The sequence below is a fragment of the Anolis carolinensis genome, chromosome 3, assembly GCF_035594765.1.
Source record: "Anolis carolinensis isolate JA03-04 chromosome 3, rAnoCar3.1.pri, whole genome shotgun sequence".
Classification (NCBI taxonomy): Eukaryota; Metazoa; Chordata; class Lepidosauria; order Squamata; family Dactyloidae; genus Anolis; species Anolis carolinensis.
This window is the reverse complement of record NC_085843.1, coordinates 109,649,236-109,669,019: the sequence shown is the minus strand read 5'-3', so window position 1 is coordinate 109,669,019 and position 19,784 is coordinate 109,649,236. Positions and strand designations below refer to the sequence as shown.

The 19,784-nt window shown below is 37.1% G+C and overlaps 1 protein-coding gene across 1 annotated transcript in view; it reads right to left on the bottom strand.

Annotated features, from left to right (window-relative positions):
• The window catches only part of tubgcp5 (tubulin gamma complex component 5), a 30,372-nt gene extending 10,588 nt beyond the window's left edge, over nucleotides 1–19,784 (bottom strand). Inside the window, exons 1-19 of the mRNA XM_062975348.1 lie at nucleotides 19,501–19,784; nucleotides 17,919–17,972; nucleotides 17,727–17,835; nucleotides 16,743–16,839; nucleotides 16,115–16,191; nucleotides 13,594–13,729; nucleotides 12,098–12,212; nucleotides 11,847–11,936; nucleotides 10,952–11,045; nucleotides 10,542–10,788; nucleotides 10,234–10,436; nucleotides 9,262–9,377; nucleotides 7,943–8,211; nucleotides 6,101–6,299; nucleotides 4,559–4,747; nucleotides 3,017–3,199; nucleotides 2,292–2,376; nucleotides 2,042–2,162; nucleotides 914–1,092 (exon numbers count right to left, since the gene is read on the bottom strand). Of these exons, the coding sequence (XP_062831418.1) occupies nucleotides 914–1,092; nucleotides 2,042–2,162; nucleotides 2,292–2,376; nucleotides 3,017–3,199; nucleotides 4,559–4,747; nucleotides 6,101–6,299; nucleotides 7,943–8,211; nucleotides 9,262–9,377; nucleotides 10,234–10,436; nucleotides 10,542–10,788; nucleotides 10,952–11,045; nucleotides 11,847–11,936; nucleotides 12,098–12,212; nucleotides 13,594–13,729; nucleotides 16,115–16,191; nucleotides 16,743–16,839; nucleotides 17,727–17,835; nucleotides 17,919–17,972; nucleotides 19,501–19,685 (2,748 nt within the window). The 5' untranslated portion in view covers nucleotides 19,686–19,784. The remainder of the gene's footprint in view (nucleotides 1–913; nucleotides 1,093–2,041; nucleotides 2,163–2,291; nucleotides 2,377–3,016; nucleotides 3,200–4,558; nucleotides 4,748–6,100; nucleotides 6,300–7,942; nucleotides 8,212–9,261; nucleotides 9,378–10,233; nucleotides 10,437–10,541; nucleotides 10,789–10,951; nucleotides 11,046–11,846; nucleotides 11,937–12,097; nucleotides 12,213–13,593; nucleotides 13,730–16,114; nucleotides 16,192–16,742; nucleotides 16,840–17,726; nucleotides 17,836–17,918; nucleotides 17,973–19,500) is intronic.

The window sequence follows — 19,784 nt, the reverse complement described above, 5'->3', positions numbered from 1 at the left end:
CATAATATTTTAGTGCTAACATATACAAAACAAGCATTAGACATTTCACACTTCCTTGTTCCATTCGCCAAGATGCATCTAGAAGAGGTCAAAATGTGGAACGGAGGCATGTTGTCGGTTCAAAATATAGAGTAAAGCCAGTTGATCCATTCCCTAAATATAGTATGTAATACACAGGGCTTCTTATTTGACAGGATTTGGAGACTGTATTTCTAGCAACAGTAACAAATAAATTGTATACTCCCAAACAATTTTAATTTAGCAGAATTGTTTCATTTAAAACCTGAATAGGCATAAACTGAAAGTGAACATTGTAGGAGTAAATCCGACTGTTAAGAAATAAGTGAAGATTTTGTTTTGCCCCACAAAATAATTATTAAAATTTTTTAATCATTGGTAGTATTAAATCACTGACATCTGCTGGCAGAACAGAGACTTCCAGTCAAATGTTCCTCTAAGATTGTAAGAGCCCCCCTCCATGGGCTCCAAAATTGGCTATGGGAAGCTGGGACATCCTCTAGGATTATTTATAGAGTAACGGGGGGAGGGATGCATAATGTAGCTATGTACTATGTTTTGTCAGTGTATAAACGTCACTGAATGTTTGCCGTATATGTATGTATCCACCCTGATTCCCTTTCGGGGTGAGAAGGGTGGAATAGAAATATTATAAATAAATAAATGTAAGTGAAGGATAGTAAGTTCCAAAAATCCTACCAGTAAAATATTAGATCTATCATGAAGTGAACATTAAATACATCTGCACAATGTCAGAAGCCATTCTGGATTGTTGGAAAAACTAAACCACTTGTACATCTTACTGAAAATAGTGAGCACACATCCTACTGTGGCTTACTAAAGTACTAAAACTATTGAAAATCACACAGATTGCAAATGACTGTACATCACACACCCTAGTCATGATGTAGTTGTGCAGACTGTTAACAAAATGCATGAGCTTCATCCTCAAAAGGAACATACGATGAGTTTGTTGTTTAATGGGATCCGTTTGTGCTCCAAACTGAGAGAGTGCTTCTTGTACAAATATAGCTCCTTCTTCATGCTGAGTCTTTTCTCCTGCTTTGACTAGTTCTTAAGAAAGAGAACAGAAAGAATAAATGTTAGGAGAAAGAGCAAGACTCTATAGCCTAGAATTCTTACAATGTTACTACAGTAGAGTCTCACTTATCCAAGCTAAACGGGCCGGCAGAAGCTTGGATAAGTGAATATCTTGGATAATAAGGAGAGATTAAGGAAAAACCTATTAAACATCAAATTAGGTTATGATTTTATAAATTAAGCACCAAAACATCATGTTAGACAACAAAATTGACAGAAAAAGTAGTTCAATACGCAGTAATGTTATGTTGTAATTACTGTATTTACGAATTTAGCACCAAAAAATCACGATATATTGAAACCATTGACTACAAAAATGGCTTGGATTATCCAGAGGCTTGGATAAGCGAGGCTTGGATTAGTGAGACTCTACTGTATTATTTTGACTTTGACAATTTCCTTTAAATGTACTGATCTCAAAAAACTGTTTAAACAGCAGAGGGCAGAGTTGTCCTGGTGAAAAAAAAGACAAAACCTTTAGGCCTAACTTACTGTATAAAAATGTTGTGTGTGTGTGTGTCTTAAAGTTGCCTGTTGATCTATGGCAACCCCATGAATTCCATATGGTTTTCTTGGGTAAAGAATATTCAGAGGTGGTTTCCTCATTTATTCCTCTGAAACATCGCCTATAGCTGGCTTGAACCACGAATAGGAAGTACCTGCAGCAAGATCTATTTATCTTTCCTTCTAATCAATCTTTCTCTGCACATTTGCCGCAACACCTGCTTTTCCCCCCACATCCCTTTCTTTCACACATTTTACATTCAATTTCACCTTTCCTCTTTCTTCCTTCCAAGGAAGAATCCTATCTGATAGAAAAAGTATTTTCCAAAAACTGCAAATAGTGTGGTTAATAGCTCAACAATCCTTACTGCTACATTTTTAATTGTACAGAAATAAATATGCCCATGAATTATCTTACCATGAAATCTTAGCACATCCAGACTATACTTGGCCCACTTTATTTGTAGCAATAGAAGAAACACTTGATTATAGATTTTCTGACATTCCACACTTATAACTATATCCACAGGCCAAGGGACCTAAGGAGGGGAAGGAACAAAGTGATGCAATTAATTGTTTATGTATTTATTTTGATTACATATTATCTTAACACTTGAACATGAAGTCACTATTTTATTTCAATATTAATTCAATTCAATTTGTCTTACCTTATAGCTCAGTATTAAACCATCCAAAGTATGAACAGGAAGTTTCTTCTTTGCTATATCAATATTTTCACACAGTATAGATAGCCTACATACAAAAACATATGTTAGGGGCCAAAATGTGCTTTGCGAAAGCTAATCAACATGTTTAAAATATTACCAATAAATCAACCAAGCTACCATTACTCCTAATGGAAACATTGCAATAAGATATAAAATATCTCTGCTTACTTTCAAAACAAAGCTGAACTTGTTTGCACAAATTAAGTCATAAATGTAACTATTGATACAATTATGTCCATTGCTTTTATCTTTCAGAGCATCTTTGCTGCATTTTGCTTAGAACCAGAAGCCCAAATGTTTATGGGAATACATGCAGAGCTAGTGCACTTTTTCAACTTCAAATTTGCTACATTTGTAGTCCTAGTCAAGTTAGAATACACCGATGAGTAATTATTTCTTCAAATTACTTTTTTTTTTACTAAAGTGCATCAATTCCATTCCCCAGAACAAAGAATAAAGCCCTCCTGTGAATAATGTACTGTACATCAGGTATAGACATCTACAGTCTTCAATCTAATTTCAAAATCCCTCCATAAGCAATCCCTTCAGCACTCTGGCAAAAATGAACAGTTCTTTGGAGCATGACAGAGTCAGGAAGACAGGAAAAAAAGGCCGGTCCCATCCACTTTAGCCTCTGGTCCTGCAAATGCAATTTAAAAGCATACCGCAAACTGTCCTCTGGATAGCGCTGTCCAACTGCTTCTTGGAGCTGTACATTAAGAAATGGTTCATTCTGCCAAGTGTCTTTCTCTCGTATCTTATCAAAAATGGATGTGTAGAAGTCATACATAGTATCTCCAGCCTCCAATAAGAAAAAGTTTCTCATTGCTTGCAAGTACTCTACCAGCCTAAGCAAGAAACACACATTTATACTTCATATAATTACACTGCATACTTTAGTGCTTCAGTGTGTGAAGAAAATATGTTCTTGATCTTTTGTAAGATCAGAACACAAGGTTATCCAATGAAGATGAACGGTGGGAGATTCAAGAGATAAAAATAGTATTCACAGTTAAACTACTGAACCCTCTGCTAAAACCTGAACAAGTTAAAAGATGGATATGACAATTCATGAAGGATATGGATATTGTGGCTACTAGCTATGATGTATGTGTGCGTAGAGTGCAAGTAGAGTCCCATTGATTCAATTGGTATACTCTGATTGTGATTAACAAATAGATTTAGCCCATATCAGCTCAGGTACTAGAGGCAGTGTGCATTTGCATAACATATATTGGGTAGTACAAGCCTTAAGGAAGAGGAAGGAATGACTCTTGTACTAGAGTGAGTAAATAGCATTCACTGTTCCAATACACTTTTCTATAGGATCCAGGAAGACTGTGACAGGAATAAAAAGATGACCTAACTGCATCTGGTCTGATTCAACACAGAAATTCTTATCTTCTTGTAAATAAATTACAAAAATAAATAAATAAACAATTACATTCAGACACTTGGCTTCTAGTTTGGCATCTCTCACAATAATCTAGAAATGGCTGTGGATTGCTAAAACTGTTCTGCTGAAGTAAAATATCAAAAGGAGAAATGAAAGTATTCATTATATACATGAGTTATTTCTTTTAAAAAAAACTGTTCTCACTGAAGTTGCATGCAGGAGGCCAGGTTTTTCTGCTATTCTCTGCAATAAGTACACATTTAGGGGGAAACCCCTATTTCTTAAAATGAACTATGAAAGTCATGCATGGTTACATCAACCATGCAAATGCACAGATATACAGTAATTCGCTGTCAGCAGATTTCCTTCCATCATATCTCTGGAAAAAAATACATTTTTTTTATTTTTCTATCATAGACAAGGATTGGAGTGTGTTATCTATTTCCTACTACTAAGACAACCATTGTAACAAGAACAGCCAAAGGCTGGATCTACACTATTTGGAACTGCATTGTATGATAACTGGAGATCCATATAATGCAGCTTAACTGTATTAAACTGCATTATATGGGTCTACATTGACCATATAACATAGATTCAAACTGGATTATATGGCAGTGTAGATCCAGCCTCAAGTTTTAAGGAAGCTTCTTCCACCACCGGAAAGGAAAACTAAGAGGTATGGGTCTTATGCTGAGTGAGTACATATCCTCCACTGAATACTGAAATCCAATCCAAGTCCTCTCTAATGACCACAAAGCTTGTAAGCATTGGCTGTGTGCCATTGGTGTCAATGTATTTCAACTCTTACCTGTAATCTTTCTTCAAAGTTTGCATTAAATTGCCACAACACTGTAGATATTGTTTGTCTATGTGAGGATAAAGACAAGACCTCAATGTCAGTTCAAATGTTTGACATGTAACAGATTCAGATGATCGATCCACACAAACATCGTCAGCTGCAAGTGTCTCATGGAAGTTATTCTGTTCCAAATATAGCCTAAAAAGGATAAAAACAATATTTAAAATTTTCATATAAATTCATCCCTAAAATGTGTTCAACTCTCTTATATGCTTAGGGATGGGAGGAGCGTGAAGGAACACTTAAGATATTCTTTGGACAGACAAATTTTGCCAAGACATAGGGGCTAGGTTTCCACAAAATTTCTGTCTCTGAAGTTAGATTGTATCCCCAATATAAAGGAAAATGAGAGAAATATACATCCTCAGGATTTTCTCAACATTTATAGGACTTACAGGTTTATACTGAAATACATACATGCAGCTAGATATCTGTGGCATCCTAAGCTCCCAATTCTGCCTAGAAGGATATTAACTTGCCAACTGGGTCCTACTTAACAAATCTCATGGCTATTTGGCTAAAAGTTGCAGACACCAAAGTCTCTGAGGGAATTATATTCGAAGCACCCTCCCATCCACTTCCTAATTCAAATAAGTATGTTGAAAATTGACCCCCATTTACAGAATGTTCAAAAAATTAACCTACAGTACAATTTGGATAATAGGAGAAAAACTAGTGTCTTATTTCCCAGTGGTTGATGAGTTGTAAACTAAGACCTTACTCGAGGCAAAGCCTGTAAATTAAAGCTAGACTTCATGGTGCTTGTCAGAAGATTATACTTTAAATAATAACATATCTCCATTCCACCCCACCCCCAAAAGTAGAGATCCTCACCAATTGAAAAAAACAGTCCGAGTAACCAGTACTTCTTCTAAAAGAAATATTAAAATAAAATAATAAAATAATTATGTAACTCTTTTGCTTCTTCATCAGCTTCTGAAACTCTCCCAGTTTATTCTGTCATGGAGACAAAGATGAAGACTATGGCAAAAGTGAACAAAGTGCCCCTAGCACTGCAGAAAATATGCAATTTGCAGGTCCTTCCCACCTCACTCTCTCCCCAACAATAATTAATATCCACAACAAATTCCAGTCCTTTCCCGCCAGTCTTTCAATTAACATTGCAATTTAAAGCAAGCAAATCTACTGTCAAATTATGTATCTAACACTATACCTTGAATGCCACATTCTTTTTTATTGCTACAAATCATGTATGGAATCATACACAAGAATTATCTGTACCTTATTTTGTATGATTTTCTCTGTTTGATATTTCAGTTTTTGTTTATTTTGTCCTGACAGTGTCAAATCAACCAGTGATGAAGGCAATAAAAATGAATAGCAACATTTCTGAACACTAGACTATGGCAAGCTGCTTCATAGTCCCTTACAGTTATAACTCATGTATTTGACTTCTAAATGAAAAGAATTCTCCACCAAGTGTCAGGATTTTGATAGAATAAACTGAAAAAAATGTGTCACTTCTATTACCTTGCAAAATTAATAGCCAGTAAGGGATCATGAACATCATCCAACTCCAAATGTCTTTCTGCAATAGACTGCATCTTTATTAGACTCTGCTTAGTAACCTGCTGTTCTGTAACAATATCCTGAGCAGGTTCTTCTCCGTGTCGCAACCGTGACTGCACTGACTCCAAAAATAACATGTACAGACTTTTTCTTTCTGTATCTGAATTGAATAGTGAAATACAAGTTATTTACTCTTCTAAAGCTTCCATTAAAGCTAGAGAGAACATCAACCAAAGAAAACATAAACCATTTCAGTTTATGTTTTAGTCCAACAAATATGAATTGACCAATATAGTTTATTAATATAATTCACACACTGTTTAGATCTTGAACTACAAGCATTTAAATTATTAGATCTAAGCTCATAAAATGCAAGCAATGTCACAGTTTAACACATTACAGAAAACCATGTCTCATGTAGCTCACAGAGTTTAACCATTTGTAGGCAGTTCTAGAATCCTTTTTTGCTAAAGGACAATAATATAAATGCTATTTAATAAACAAATAAGCTAAAAGTTGTTATGATGTATTTAAAACTTAACTCATTTAGTGTTCAGAAAATAGCACCATAGACAATAAATTAATCAGAATTGAATCAGAATGTTTAAAATGTCAGATTGAATGGTAAGCTATTCATTTTGTTAGTACGATGAAAGCTTGGTATCATCTGGAGTTTGGTTCCAGGACCTCCTGTGATGTTCAAGTCTCATTATATACAACGGTATAGTAAAATGGTGTACCTTATATAAAATGGAAAAAGCAAGATTTGACTTTTGGATGTTTAAACATATCTTCTAGCTGTTGGTTCACAATCTGGATATGGAGAGCCAACTGTATACCAGTTTTATAGCAAAAATGCCTGAATCGTTTATTAACTTTGAAGTACTGTTGTGATCAAGAGTGTTATCTTATAGAGGCCTCATAAAAAGATAGCATCCATTCACTCAACCAAATATTCAACTTATATGAGATCTTATCACAGACTCACTCACCAAAGATACAATTGTGCACTTGATTCTTAGCTGAATTAGGGTTTCTTGAGCCACAAGTGTTTGTATTGTTCAGTACACACTTTTATTAAAGTAAGAACATATGCAGGCAAATTGAAATTTTATGAATACGCCATTAATACAAGAATCTATATAATTCCTCCTGGTAAGATATCATTATCTGCTATACATGTATTTTCTCAACGTGAATGTACCATCAAATCTAATACACCCTCAATTTTCAAAACCCTGAAAGCAAAACCACTCTGGTTCAATGCTCTGAAGTCATGGGGGCTGTAGTTGGGGATTATGGAGGCTGCCAAAGAATACTGATGCCTCACCAAACTACAAATCTCAGCACTGCATAGCATTGAGCTGTGACCATTAAATTAGAGATGACATCCCTCAAATAGGGGCTCCAGGTGCAGCTCCTGAAGCAGCTTCCTCTTTTGTTTTGGCTCAGCACTAAGATTACCATCTTATTCAAATCTAATTTGCACCCTAATTTTGGCAAGATCATTTAACCAAAAAAGTGAGCATTAGAGTAAATATGGTAATAGAAAACTGATATGTAGATATTAAGTACAAAAATTAACCCTAGTTTAATTCTAGATTTATTTATTTTTACAATAAATTACTCAAGTGGGGAAACGTTCAAGCTAAAACTTAGCAGCTGAAACAAAAGCTAAACTTCACAAGTACATGAAGGCAATCTAATACTAAGGTAGCAAGGAGAATGGCCCAGGACTAAAAGTTAGAGTTTACAATATTAATTTACATAACAAAGAGAATTTTGCACCACAGCCATTTTCACCTCTGAACGCAGCCTGCTGTGGAGAACCATCGGTGCATTGCAAGTTCTTCAGCAACTGCATAGACTTCCCAGCCATAATGATCTGTTTCAACACTGGTTTCAAAAAAGAGACCATGGTGTGCTGCCTGCTTGAGGGTGCCAGATCACTCCCAGAACTGGCACTAGCATTGTCACTCATTTTCTCTTCATTCTCTGTTTTTTCCGATACACTATACAAAGTATAAGTAGCATACCAAAAATCCCTATGGTTCACAGGAACATTTTTGTTTCTGCAAAGACAGAAAAGTGAGTGCTCTTGTTATGAGACAACAAATTCTTCATTAGTAACAAAGTGTATATGAAGTATGTCTCAGGAAATAATTTGAAGCAGAATGCCAAGTTATAAAAGGAAAGTAGCCCACTAATGCATTGTAAACAAACCAATTCAATGAGCAGAAGTACTACAATCACCTGTAATCTCACTAGATCCTACAAAGACTCTAAAGAAATATTGAGTTTAGAATTAATATTTAACCATCATCACTAGCCAGAATGGATGAAGTTCTTAAGTATATCCTCAGGCATTTTAGATAAATAATACTACCGAATGAAAACATTCATGAAATTAGAAAATCATTAACTTTTATTTTAAAATACACTTTCATGCACTCAATAAAATGCTGTGTACACATAAACCACCACAGACCTATCCCAAGATATTTCTTAAGAGAACTTTTTCACACAAAATTAAGCGATGTCACAGCCCACATATTCCCCTGTACATTTAAATTAAAAATTTCATTCACTTTTGAGCAGCCAATTATTCTTTGATCAGAGATCAGAGTTCAGATACTCCTTTTGACTGCTATTACATAAAACAACGTGGAAGATTACTTATGGGGCCCTAGTTATTGCCATCTAGGCACAATTATTGTTATGTATTCTCTGTCATAGGTAAGGATAAAGGTTTTCCCCTGACATTAAGTCTAATTGTGTCCGACTATGGGGGTTGGTGCTCATCTACATTTCTAAGCTGAAGAGCCGGCATTGTCCATAGACACCTCCAAGGTCATGTGGCCAGCATGGCTGCATGGAGCACCATTATCTTTTCGCCAGATCAGTGCCTATTGATCTACTCACATTTGCAGGTTTTCGAACTGCTAGGTTGGCAGAAGCTGGGGCTAACAGCGGGAGCTTACCCCGCTCCCCGGATTCGAACCACCAACCTTTCGGTCAGCAAGTTCAGCAGCTCAACAGTTTAATCCACTGCGCCACCAGGGGCTCTATTCTGTGTTACAAGGAAGACCAATGTATCTGAGAAAGTTGTTCATTACCCTTACCTCTGAATTATAAATTCTTTGGCAGGATCAAATAAGCTTCCATGAACAATCCACTCATCCACTGTCTGTAAATATGGTCTTACTGTCTCAACCCACAGAGAAAACAAGAGAGAGACCTGAGATGAAAGTTTAAAGAAAATTACAATGAAATGTATAAATATTAGGTGAGTTTACTCAAAAAGAATGTAACCCATCCACAAACTATTTTAAAAACATATTCAGAGAAATCCATTATCCAACAATTTCTACAAAAAGCATGGAGATGGAAGATTTCTCCTTCTGGCTCCAAACTATATAGGGTATTGTTTTAGAGGTGATCCATGACATCCATGACTATCATTGAGGAGGGGGCAAGTTTGTTTTCTGCTGCTCTGGGGACTAGTACACAAAACAATGAATTAAACTTCTGGAAAAGGGATTCTACTTAAGTTTTAGGAAAACTTCCTGACAGGAAGAGCTGTTCTGTAGTGAAATATGCTGTCTTGGATGGTGGTGGAATCTTTTTCTCTGGAGGTTTTTAAGCAGAAGCTGGATAGCTTGGACTGGATGACCCTTGTGGTCTCTTCCAAATCTATGATTCTATGAAAAACTTTTCATGGAACACAAACAAGAAGCTGCTACTAGAGGATCAGAAAACCTGCCAAATACACATAGAATACTCTGAATAGGGCTTTATATCCCAGGCTATTATTTAGGGATAACAAATTAAACCATGTCTGCCATCAAACTGAAGGTAGTTGCTCACCACAAAACCTTCAGGTTTTAATGTACTTAAATGCTTAATTTCCTATCCTGGATTTTCAGCCTCAATCAGCTCTATAAGGACTTAAGAGTTTTGTGGTGTTAAAGCTAGGTAAAAAGGTGACATTGTAATGGCCCTTCCTGAACCACAAAATCTTCTCTTCATTTGAGAGAAGTAAAAGCCTATTTTTCCAACAGGAATGATAGTGATTTAAGTTTGTAGGCACATACCGTTTGCTCTGAGGCTTCTCCAACATTGTCATAATCCAATATGGCTTTGTACAGAGTATTAAGCAAATGAGAAGCTCTCACAACGTTACGAGTGTCAGGGGGCACTTCTGCAACTCCAGTGCTAAATACTTTGTGCAGGACCTTCAGCTGTGCCAGCCAAGGAGACAATTTCTCCATTACTATAGAGAGAGTGATGGTCGTGTCTACAAAGGACAAATTGAGATTCCTTATGATACAAGTATTATTAATGTCCCACAACTCATACATTTTACTACAGATGAAGATTTATAAAAACTTGTTTTCTATACCTGAATTGATAATACACCTCTCAATTTCAGTAAGTTCCTCTTTGAAGTTGATGAAATACTTATAGAGAGCTCGCATAAATGCCTGGTAGGTTCTAAATGGGGCTTCTATAGATTTTTTTGGTGTGGACATGGTTCCATGCATTCCACTTTCTGAGCCGTGACCCATCACTTCATCAATAAACTTTTGCAGTCTAAATACAACTTGCCCATATGCTGCTATCCGCTCCAGCATTGCTCTTAATGAATTCTGTAGAACAAAGCAGGATATCTCAATATTACATAACTTAAACCCTTTAACAAATGGACTTCAATGATGAAGAAACAGCTTTCATTGCAACTTTACAAAGTAAAATACAGGGGATATCAATTACCAACATTTCTGTACCAACTCATTTGCTCATTTAACTTACACGTGTCAAGTGGGTGACCATGATATCATTTCTTACAGTAATCTTTCCTTCATTCATCTGAAATATAAACAGCTTTTTTACACCTGAAAGAAGCCTGTAAAAAATAACCAGATATAAATAAGACATATAAAGCACAGAACTTTGCTATACCTTTTTTGTAAATTCACCAAATTGTACATATTCATAATACAAGACACATTCCATAAAATCCCAGACCAAAATTAATTCCAGTGTTATCTATGACTTACATCTATATATTAGTACAATAGTACTGTGAGTATATACTGCTATAGTAGAGATATTGTGGCAATTTTAGATGTGGTTATTTCAAAAATGCAAACCAACTTTATACAAGTAGTATGCAGACTGTATTAAGAAAGCACATCTCTTAAAAGTGGTTTGTTTATTTATTTATTGTGTTTGTTATGACAAAGTTTAAGTTTTGAAATGTATGTTTCTCTCAATTGTTTATAGAACTGCAATTTATTAAACTGCATTATACAAGTCTACACTGATCATATAATGGAGTTTCAAACTGCATGACATAGCGGTACAGATGGGGCCCCTGTCATTATGAATTTAACAAAGTCTGTGTAAGGAAAAAAGCAAAATCCTTCGAAGAGCTATTAATTCCACAGACACTCACACTCCTAAGTGTAATTTCAAGAGCAACGCAGGGCTCCCAGGGCACTAAAGGAATAGTATAAGTTTTGCTATGTAGTATTGAGAAAATGCTAATAACAGAATTGTTAAAAATGGAAACACTGAAAGAAGGCATCCCATAATCATTTTTTAAAATATTGCTATCTATCAAGATTTTCAACAAGCTAAGATTATTCAATGTCAGAATATCAGACAGATTTCAAAAGGCAAATGCTTCAGTCCTGTCACTTACCAAATCGTTTCACGAATAACCTGTGTTTCTGTAACAATAACTCTTTCTTCTGGCATATACAACGGATCTGTATTATATAAATGCTGCTGCCTGCGGGGGAAATAATTCATATTTTGTAGCTGAAAATTCTTGTGAAGAGTATCATACATTATTTTTGTATTCTCTTCCTTTACAGCTGCAGTGGATGTATGGAAGTACATAATAAAATAAATTAAATGCAATACAGATATCAAATTTGTTTAGCTACTTACCACACAGCAGCTAAATTGGAATGGAAATGTAAACTATGGGAAAAACGGACTGCTCTTCCGGTCCAATATGGAGCAACTACATGTTGCTCCAACCAGGTACGTGCATCAGGTTCACCTGCAGACAACATATTACATTACAACTGAAATATTCTATTAACATAAAAGGGAAGATTTCCCATACATGTGTGCGCGCACACACACATACAAAATGAACAACTTTGGAATGCAATGTTAATTCAAAAAAATTGTAAACTTGGATTCAACAGCTTATACAGGTTGAGCATCTCTTACGTGGAATTCCGAAATACTGCAAAATTATCCACATGCTTCTGATGGTTCAATATACACAAATTTTGTTTCATGCACATTATTAAAATATTGTAAAAATGACCTTCAGGCTATGTATTAAATGTATAAATGAACCATAAATGTATTTCTTGTCTAGATTTAGGTCCCATCTCCAAAATATCTGTTACGATTTGGGTCCCATTTCCACAAAAATTATGTGAGTGGGATTACACTGGATCAGTTTCAGTTGATGTGTACTGGTGATGTGGACAAGCTACTGGGACTCGTATGGAGGACAACCTGCTTTCTTGATCCCTGTCCCTCTTGGCTGGGAGGAGATGCAATTAGATTTCATATACAACAAATTATCAATGCATCTCTCAGGGATGGGAATTTTCCATCCTGTTTAAAAGAAACAGTAGTTAGATCACTACTGTAAAAGCCCTGCCTGGATCCCCTGGAGCTTAATAACTATAGACCAGTGTCTAACCTTCCTTTTTTGAGTAAGGTGATTGAGAAGGCAGTTGCCCTCCAACTCCAGACAGTTTTGGATGACACACACTTCCTTGACCCATTTCAAACCAGCTTCAGAGCAGGGGATGGAGTTGAGACTGCTATAGTTGCCTTAATGGATGATTTCCATCTCAACAGACAGAATGAATGTGTTCCTGCTGGTGCTTCTAGATCTCTCAGCGGCCTTCAGTACCATTGACCATGGTATCCTTCTGGAACACCTGCAGGGGCTGGGAATCGGAGGCACTGTGTTGCAGTGGTTCCGATCATACCTCTCTGGGAGGTTACAGATGGTGGTGCTTGGGGATAGCTGCTCCTTCAAAAAGGAGCTGTTATATGGCACCCCATAAGGTGCCATTCTATCCCCAATGCTCTTTAATATTTACATGAAGCCGCTAGGAGAGATCAAACATAGGCATTATTATATGATGATGATACCCAAATATATTTCTCTATGCCTTCAAAAACAGCATGTTCCCTCTGAATGAATGCCTGGAGGAGGTAATGGGCTTGATGAAGAAAAACAAATTGAAACTAAATCAGTTAAGACAGAGGTGCTTGCCATTAAAGGTCCTAACCTGGGGATTGAGGTGTGTCAATCCAAAAAGTTTCATATAAAACTGAATTGCACAATCAATATATTACTGTCTAATATAAAGATTCTACCAAAATGAGTCAAGCTCCAGAGAACAAACCTTTCCAGGTAACATGAGATGCTGACTTCTTGTTTTGATCTTGATCTTCTTGTGGTGTCCTGTCCACCTGAATACCAGAATCTTCCCTACTCAAAGGTTCGGCATCCTCTTCATCATTACTCGCATCAGACCACTCCTGTAAAAATTTAAGAGGATTCTATGTTAGGGAAACTTAGTGTTAGGGAAACTTAAAATATATTGTGTCAAATTAAAACAATTATAGTAACAATGTTAAACAAAATATAATTATCTTCTGCATGAAATATATTACTATATGTCCCAGCATACTACATTCCACCAGGTCTGCTGGTAGATTTCTAGGTGTTTTGCATTAGATCATTTTTATTTCCAACATTTTAACAGTCGTGGCCAAAACTATTATTTATATTTATTTATACCCCACTTTATCTTTCCTGAAGGAGACTCAAAGCGTCTTAACATAAAAGCATTAGCATACAAATATGCAAACATTAAAACAGAATTACATGTAAACAGTATTTAAAATTCAGTTGAAATCCATTAAGCCATATTCAAAGTTAAAAACCACCACACCCCTGACTTGATCATAAAAATCTTCATCTTTAAAAGCCGGTCTGAATAAAAAGGTTTCAGCCTGCCGTTGGAAGGACAGTAGGGAGGGAGCCATTCTGGCTTCCCTGGGCAGGGAGTTCCAGAGTCGAGGGGCAGTCACCGAGAAAGCCCGCATCTTGTTCCCATCAACTGAGCTTAAGATAGGGATGGGACCAAGAGAAGGGCCTCTCCTGAAGATCTCAGGACCCAGGCAGGTTCGAACAAGGGGATGCAGTCAGCCAAACAGCCTGGACCTGAACCCATCCTAAATTATATGAGATACAAGCAATGTTTCTTGCACTGAAGGTCACTGAGCACCATTTTAGTACTTTAGTTCACAGAGTCACAATGTTTAGCACCTAGATTCAGTTAGAGGAACTTAGGTTTTACAACTGGTCCTTGTATGCCTAGAATCTGTCTATTCTTGTGACATTCAAAATAAAATGAAGCCAAATTGTACATCTCTGGTTCCAACAATCTTTCTCCAAAGTTAATCACATAGATGTCACAGAAAAGCTTACCAGCAAAGTACAGTAATATCCCCACATCCTGAAATATAAACAATATCTGTTGCAAAACAGCTGGGCTTCATTCTTTGCTATGATAATCACATACCGGTTTTCTCCTCATAATAATGTGGTTGGACTTGTGTTTTTAAACAATCAGTTAATACACAGGTCCAGAAAATTATTCTAGATTATAGTGTTCCCATATTTTGAGCTTTTATGTTTCCACAGCATCTTTATTGACAGCCAGAATCCCTGTATCATTGCAGCAGCAATAGCCTCTGACCTGTCACTATCAGACAGACGTGGTACTATCAGATATGCTTTCAGAATGCATTCTATGAGTTTTTAAGGCTCGCTCTACTCTCTTAGGACATCACACAGTGAATTGAAAGGATTTATTTGCAGGGAACCGACATACATAGGCACTTCTACACTAAACATATAATGTGGTTCAAAGTCAACTCAAGTCTGCGGTGGCCACAAAATGTACAGTGCCTATGTGTGGTGTGGCATGCATCTAGGAGTATACAGTGCATTAAAGAAGTCTCATAAAAACCCAAGTTCAGCCAAAAATGCACTGCAATATATGCCAGTGTATCCCAGATCCAGGGCAAAATTGGCTCTGCAAAATGTGGAGTACATTATAGACACCTGCACTGGTTGAAGCACAGTAGAGAATCCAGAACGGAGGCTGTGGGAAAGTGCCCCAAGGGAATGGTTGGGCAGCAGGAAGTTAATTGACCTCCCAGGAAGGGTTCTTGATTACTACTGCTCCTACCTGTCACTTTCCCTTTTTTTTTCACCCCCATGCCTCTGGTGCACTGATACGCATCTCTGAAAGAAATGACAAAAAAACCCTGCAAAGTGATTTGAGGCCAGGTTGATCACCTTCATGACCTCAAACTGGTTTCAGACATAGCAATCTGATCACCTGTGCAGCCAAACTAGTTCCTCCCAAATCAATTCCATGCTGGATTATAGTATCAGTATCAAAACACGCATACACTGTCCCATCAATGAATAGAAGGGGGAAATCGCTGTAGCCTCACAATGAATCAACTTCACAGAATCAATGGGAAATGGGTAAATTAACAGCTACGTAAATTCTACTGATTAAATTCTAAGTGGGTCTAGCAATTAACTTAAGACCAGGGTCACCATTACCATATCCACATACTATTGAGGGTGACACTCATTCTTTGTAAAAAAAAAAAAAAAGGCAATAAATTAACTTCTTAATCATATTCCAAGAAATAATGAAATGTAAAAATATGCTGAAAAATGGGAGGAATTATTTCTGAATTGCCAATGGATTTTCAGCACCAAATAGAGATCACTGTCAGTTTGAGAAGCATAAGGATTAACAAAAGACTAATCCTCGAACTAGAAAAAGATGTTAAATTATTCAGCTCTATGACATGATAGAACAGTGTATTACTTACTGGTGTCTCTAAATCAGGCGGAAAATCAAATTCTTCACCTTCCATTAAGTATTTTCCCCAATCAAATTCTTCTTTTTCTACAGAGAGAACATATCAAGAGCTATGGCTACTTATTTTCAATTGCCTTCTCAGCAATTTTCCATCACAATTCTTCTAAGCACAAGATAGTTGAGAGAATTTGAAAATCAAAACACTAGTAAGATTTCAATGTACTTCACAGCAAGTTATCCATGACCCTCTATTTAATTTTCAAGTTCTTCTGCAACTGATCAGTCTGGGCCTCTGAAAGAGAGATCGGTCACTTTCTCAGCAACCAGAAAGAGGCGAGGGAGGGAGAAAATGGCAATAAAGAGACAGAAAATGGGAGAATCTACTTTTGGCTCTGGCCTTCCCCAGTACTGCCGATCGGCAGCCTTTGACAAATTACTTCTGAAGAGATGTGGTCCTCAGCATAAAAATATTTTTCTACATAAGAAACATAGTAGGAATAATTCACAAAACAAAAAAGAACTTCATATAAGTTTAACAAACTAAACACATAAGATGTCAAAAGTAACAGATTAGGTTTTCCACACAGTTTCCACAATAATAAAAAATCAATTAATACATGAAATATATTGAAACATACCCACTTCTTTCTCTCTCGGTTTTTCTGCATAACTGGTGTTGGAAGGAGAATCAGACAAGCATAGCAAGAGAGAGAGTAGGGCATAATGGGTCTCTGTCTTAAATACAGAAGATAAACAAGTAATTCAGTGAATTGAATGCATTTATTAGTAATTAAGGAAATTAGATTAAATTTTTTACAATGACCTATTTAGTATTACAACAGAAGATCTTCCGTTTACCATAACTTAAGAAGTGAATCAGGATATAAGTAATATCACTCATGAAACAAAACACCACTCTACAGAACAGTGTATCTCTAATAACTGTGTTCTTCATTTCATAGTAAGAAATTTGAATAATTGCAAAATGACTAAAGACAATGAAGCATTACTAAAATCTACCCTACAGGTTTCATGATAAATTTCAGCTCTTCTGTCTATGCACTGAACAATAAATGTCAAAGGTTTAATTAACTGACATATTCTGGAAGTTTCATTTTCTGAAAAGAATAGTTATTACCAGATAAAATATTAGAAGAGCCTCATACAGAAATGCAACGATCTTGCTGACTATTCTAATCCCCATCAGACCACCATTTATCTTATGGACATATATCTACTCTCCCTATATACTCATCAGCTACATGTCTTCAACCATTTTTGGACAATAGCAATGGATGCTGCCATATTCTTGCAACCTTCTTCAGATCATATTTCTGGAAATCTCAAAGCAAAAAGGTTCCTTTAATACATGCGTGATAAAACCCATTTGCAACAGCCTCTGCTAAGCTGCAGTTGGCCTATCAAAATGTGGTGCCCCCCCCCCCAATCAGGACTGTAATCCTGGATGTTCCTTTAACTGCAGCATTAAGTTATCTTGTCTATATGGATATGTCATGCAATTTTTGCTTCACAAAAATCAGTTAGAAAGCTTTCTATCACACAGTGACTATAACCAAAACAAATGTAAGGAAGTAATAATACAATTGCGGAAAAATACATACCTTTGTTCCTTCAGTCGTTGGAAGAGGCAAATTCAGAAACTTTTCCGTTAATTTTTTCCAACTTGCAGCTTTTACAAGTTCTGAATGAACAACCAGCTTTTCATAAATTCTGTGTCAAAATAGTGAGGTCCTATCTATTAATATTTCAAAAGTAAAGAACTATCATAATGTCTCAAAATTAAAAGAGCTTACCCGTCTATTGTTTTCTCCACTTTGTGACTACTTACATCGAGAAATCGATGAAACCTGGAGGAAAAATGCAAGAAAATGTTTTGCATGAGGAAACAAAATGTCTTGAAAAAGACATGAAACAGTTTTAAGCAGGTTTTGGTGTACGCAAACGAGGCAATAAAGCACTGCCATATCAAATGTACCTGTTCCCTGCTTGTGAACAGCTGAGCAGGTATTTTCTTCTCTGCCCACCCTGCAAATATGTTAATACATCCCTGAATGTTGCTACCTTTGCAACAGAAACAATGGCTCTCCCTGGATTAGCAGGAATACTTTCATGTTATTGGCTTCTTTTCTCGCACTACTTTAATAATAACAATAATAATAATAATAATAATAAACAACTTTATATGTATCCTGCCCCATCTCCCCAGAGGGAGTCGGGGCAGCTTACAAGGCAATAAAAATGCAAACCAAGATCAACATGACATATACAGCAAATAACCTAAATAACTTTGAGTAACATTGTTTAGAGGCAGAGAAGAAAAGAGCACACAAACTGACCTAACCTATCTGATCTAACCAGCCCTCATGAAGAACCAATTTAAAATTACGTATATTTCTTAAGCATTGAGATGAAAATCACTAAAAGCAATCCGTTAAGACATATTAAACTAAAACATGAGTAAAACATTATAACATATACCATAAAAGCAATTAAGATACAGGGTTGCAGTGAGTTTTTTGGGCTGTATGACCAAGTTCCAGAAGCATTTTCTCCTGACATTTCGCCCACATGTATGGCAGGCACCCTCAGAGGTTCTGAGGATGCCTGCCATAAATGTAGGTGAAACGTCAGGAGAGAATGCTTCTGAAACATGGCCATACAGCACAAAAACTCACCGCAACTCAGTGATTCTGGCCATGAAAGCCTTCGACAATAAATTAAGATACAATCACATTAAAATGGCTTTAAAATGGCTGACTTAAATTGTTCATTTAAGATGTATCACAGCAGCCATAAAATATAAGTGGGTTAGCCAGCATTCCAAGGAGTTAGAATAATCCAGGAATCATTTTTGATTATGTTGAAACCCTAGTAAATATTAATCACTAAGAAAACATAAACAGAATGCATTTTCCCCAAAACACTGAAGGTGAACAACATATTGCTGAGTATATATTTATTCCATAATGAATTTATAGAATTGATACCCCAAATGCAATAATCAGTAAAGTGCAGCTATGAACAAAGAAAGTGAAGAAGAATCAGATGCATTTAGGGAGAACTGTCTAATTAATTACATCCATGTTTAAAATTAAACTTCATTTTTCTCATCTGCAGTGAGACAAATCACCATCTTCAGGAGACAGGGTGCATCTATATCAGGCATGGGGGGGGGGAGGAAAGGGTCTGAGGCTGTTAGGAATGGTGGGCCCAAGTTTGCCCATGCCTGCTCTAGAATGTGCATAGAGTAATTCACGGGGCCCTTCCTCGCTGCCTAGGGTTCCACTTCGGCTGCCATGGCAACCTCCACTGGCGCCCTTTGATTGGCGGCGGCGCCTCCCCTCGACCCCGCCCCCTCCTGAAAGGCAGGCAGACCTGACGTTGGACCAGGCGAAGCCGAGCGCCGCTTGGAAGTGGCCGGGCTCCCCTTCGCCGGCGCCCCGCTCCTGGAGGCCCGTGACTCGCCGGACCAGCTCCCGGAGGGTCAGGTCCCTCTCCTGCTCAAAGCGGCTCCAGTGGGCCGTGGGGGTCGTCGCAGGAGAGGACGCCGCAGCCGCCATGGCAATCCTCAGCCGAAGCGGGGAAGGCGGCGCGCGCACTTGACAGCCTCTCGGCGCCTCAATTTGTTTCGCTCGCCTTCCGCCGCCACATCTCGCTGA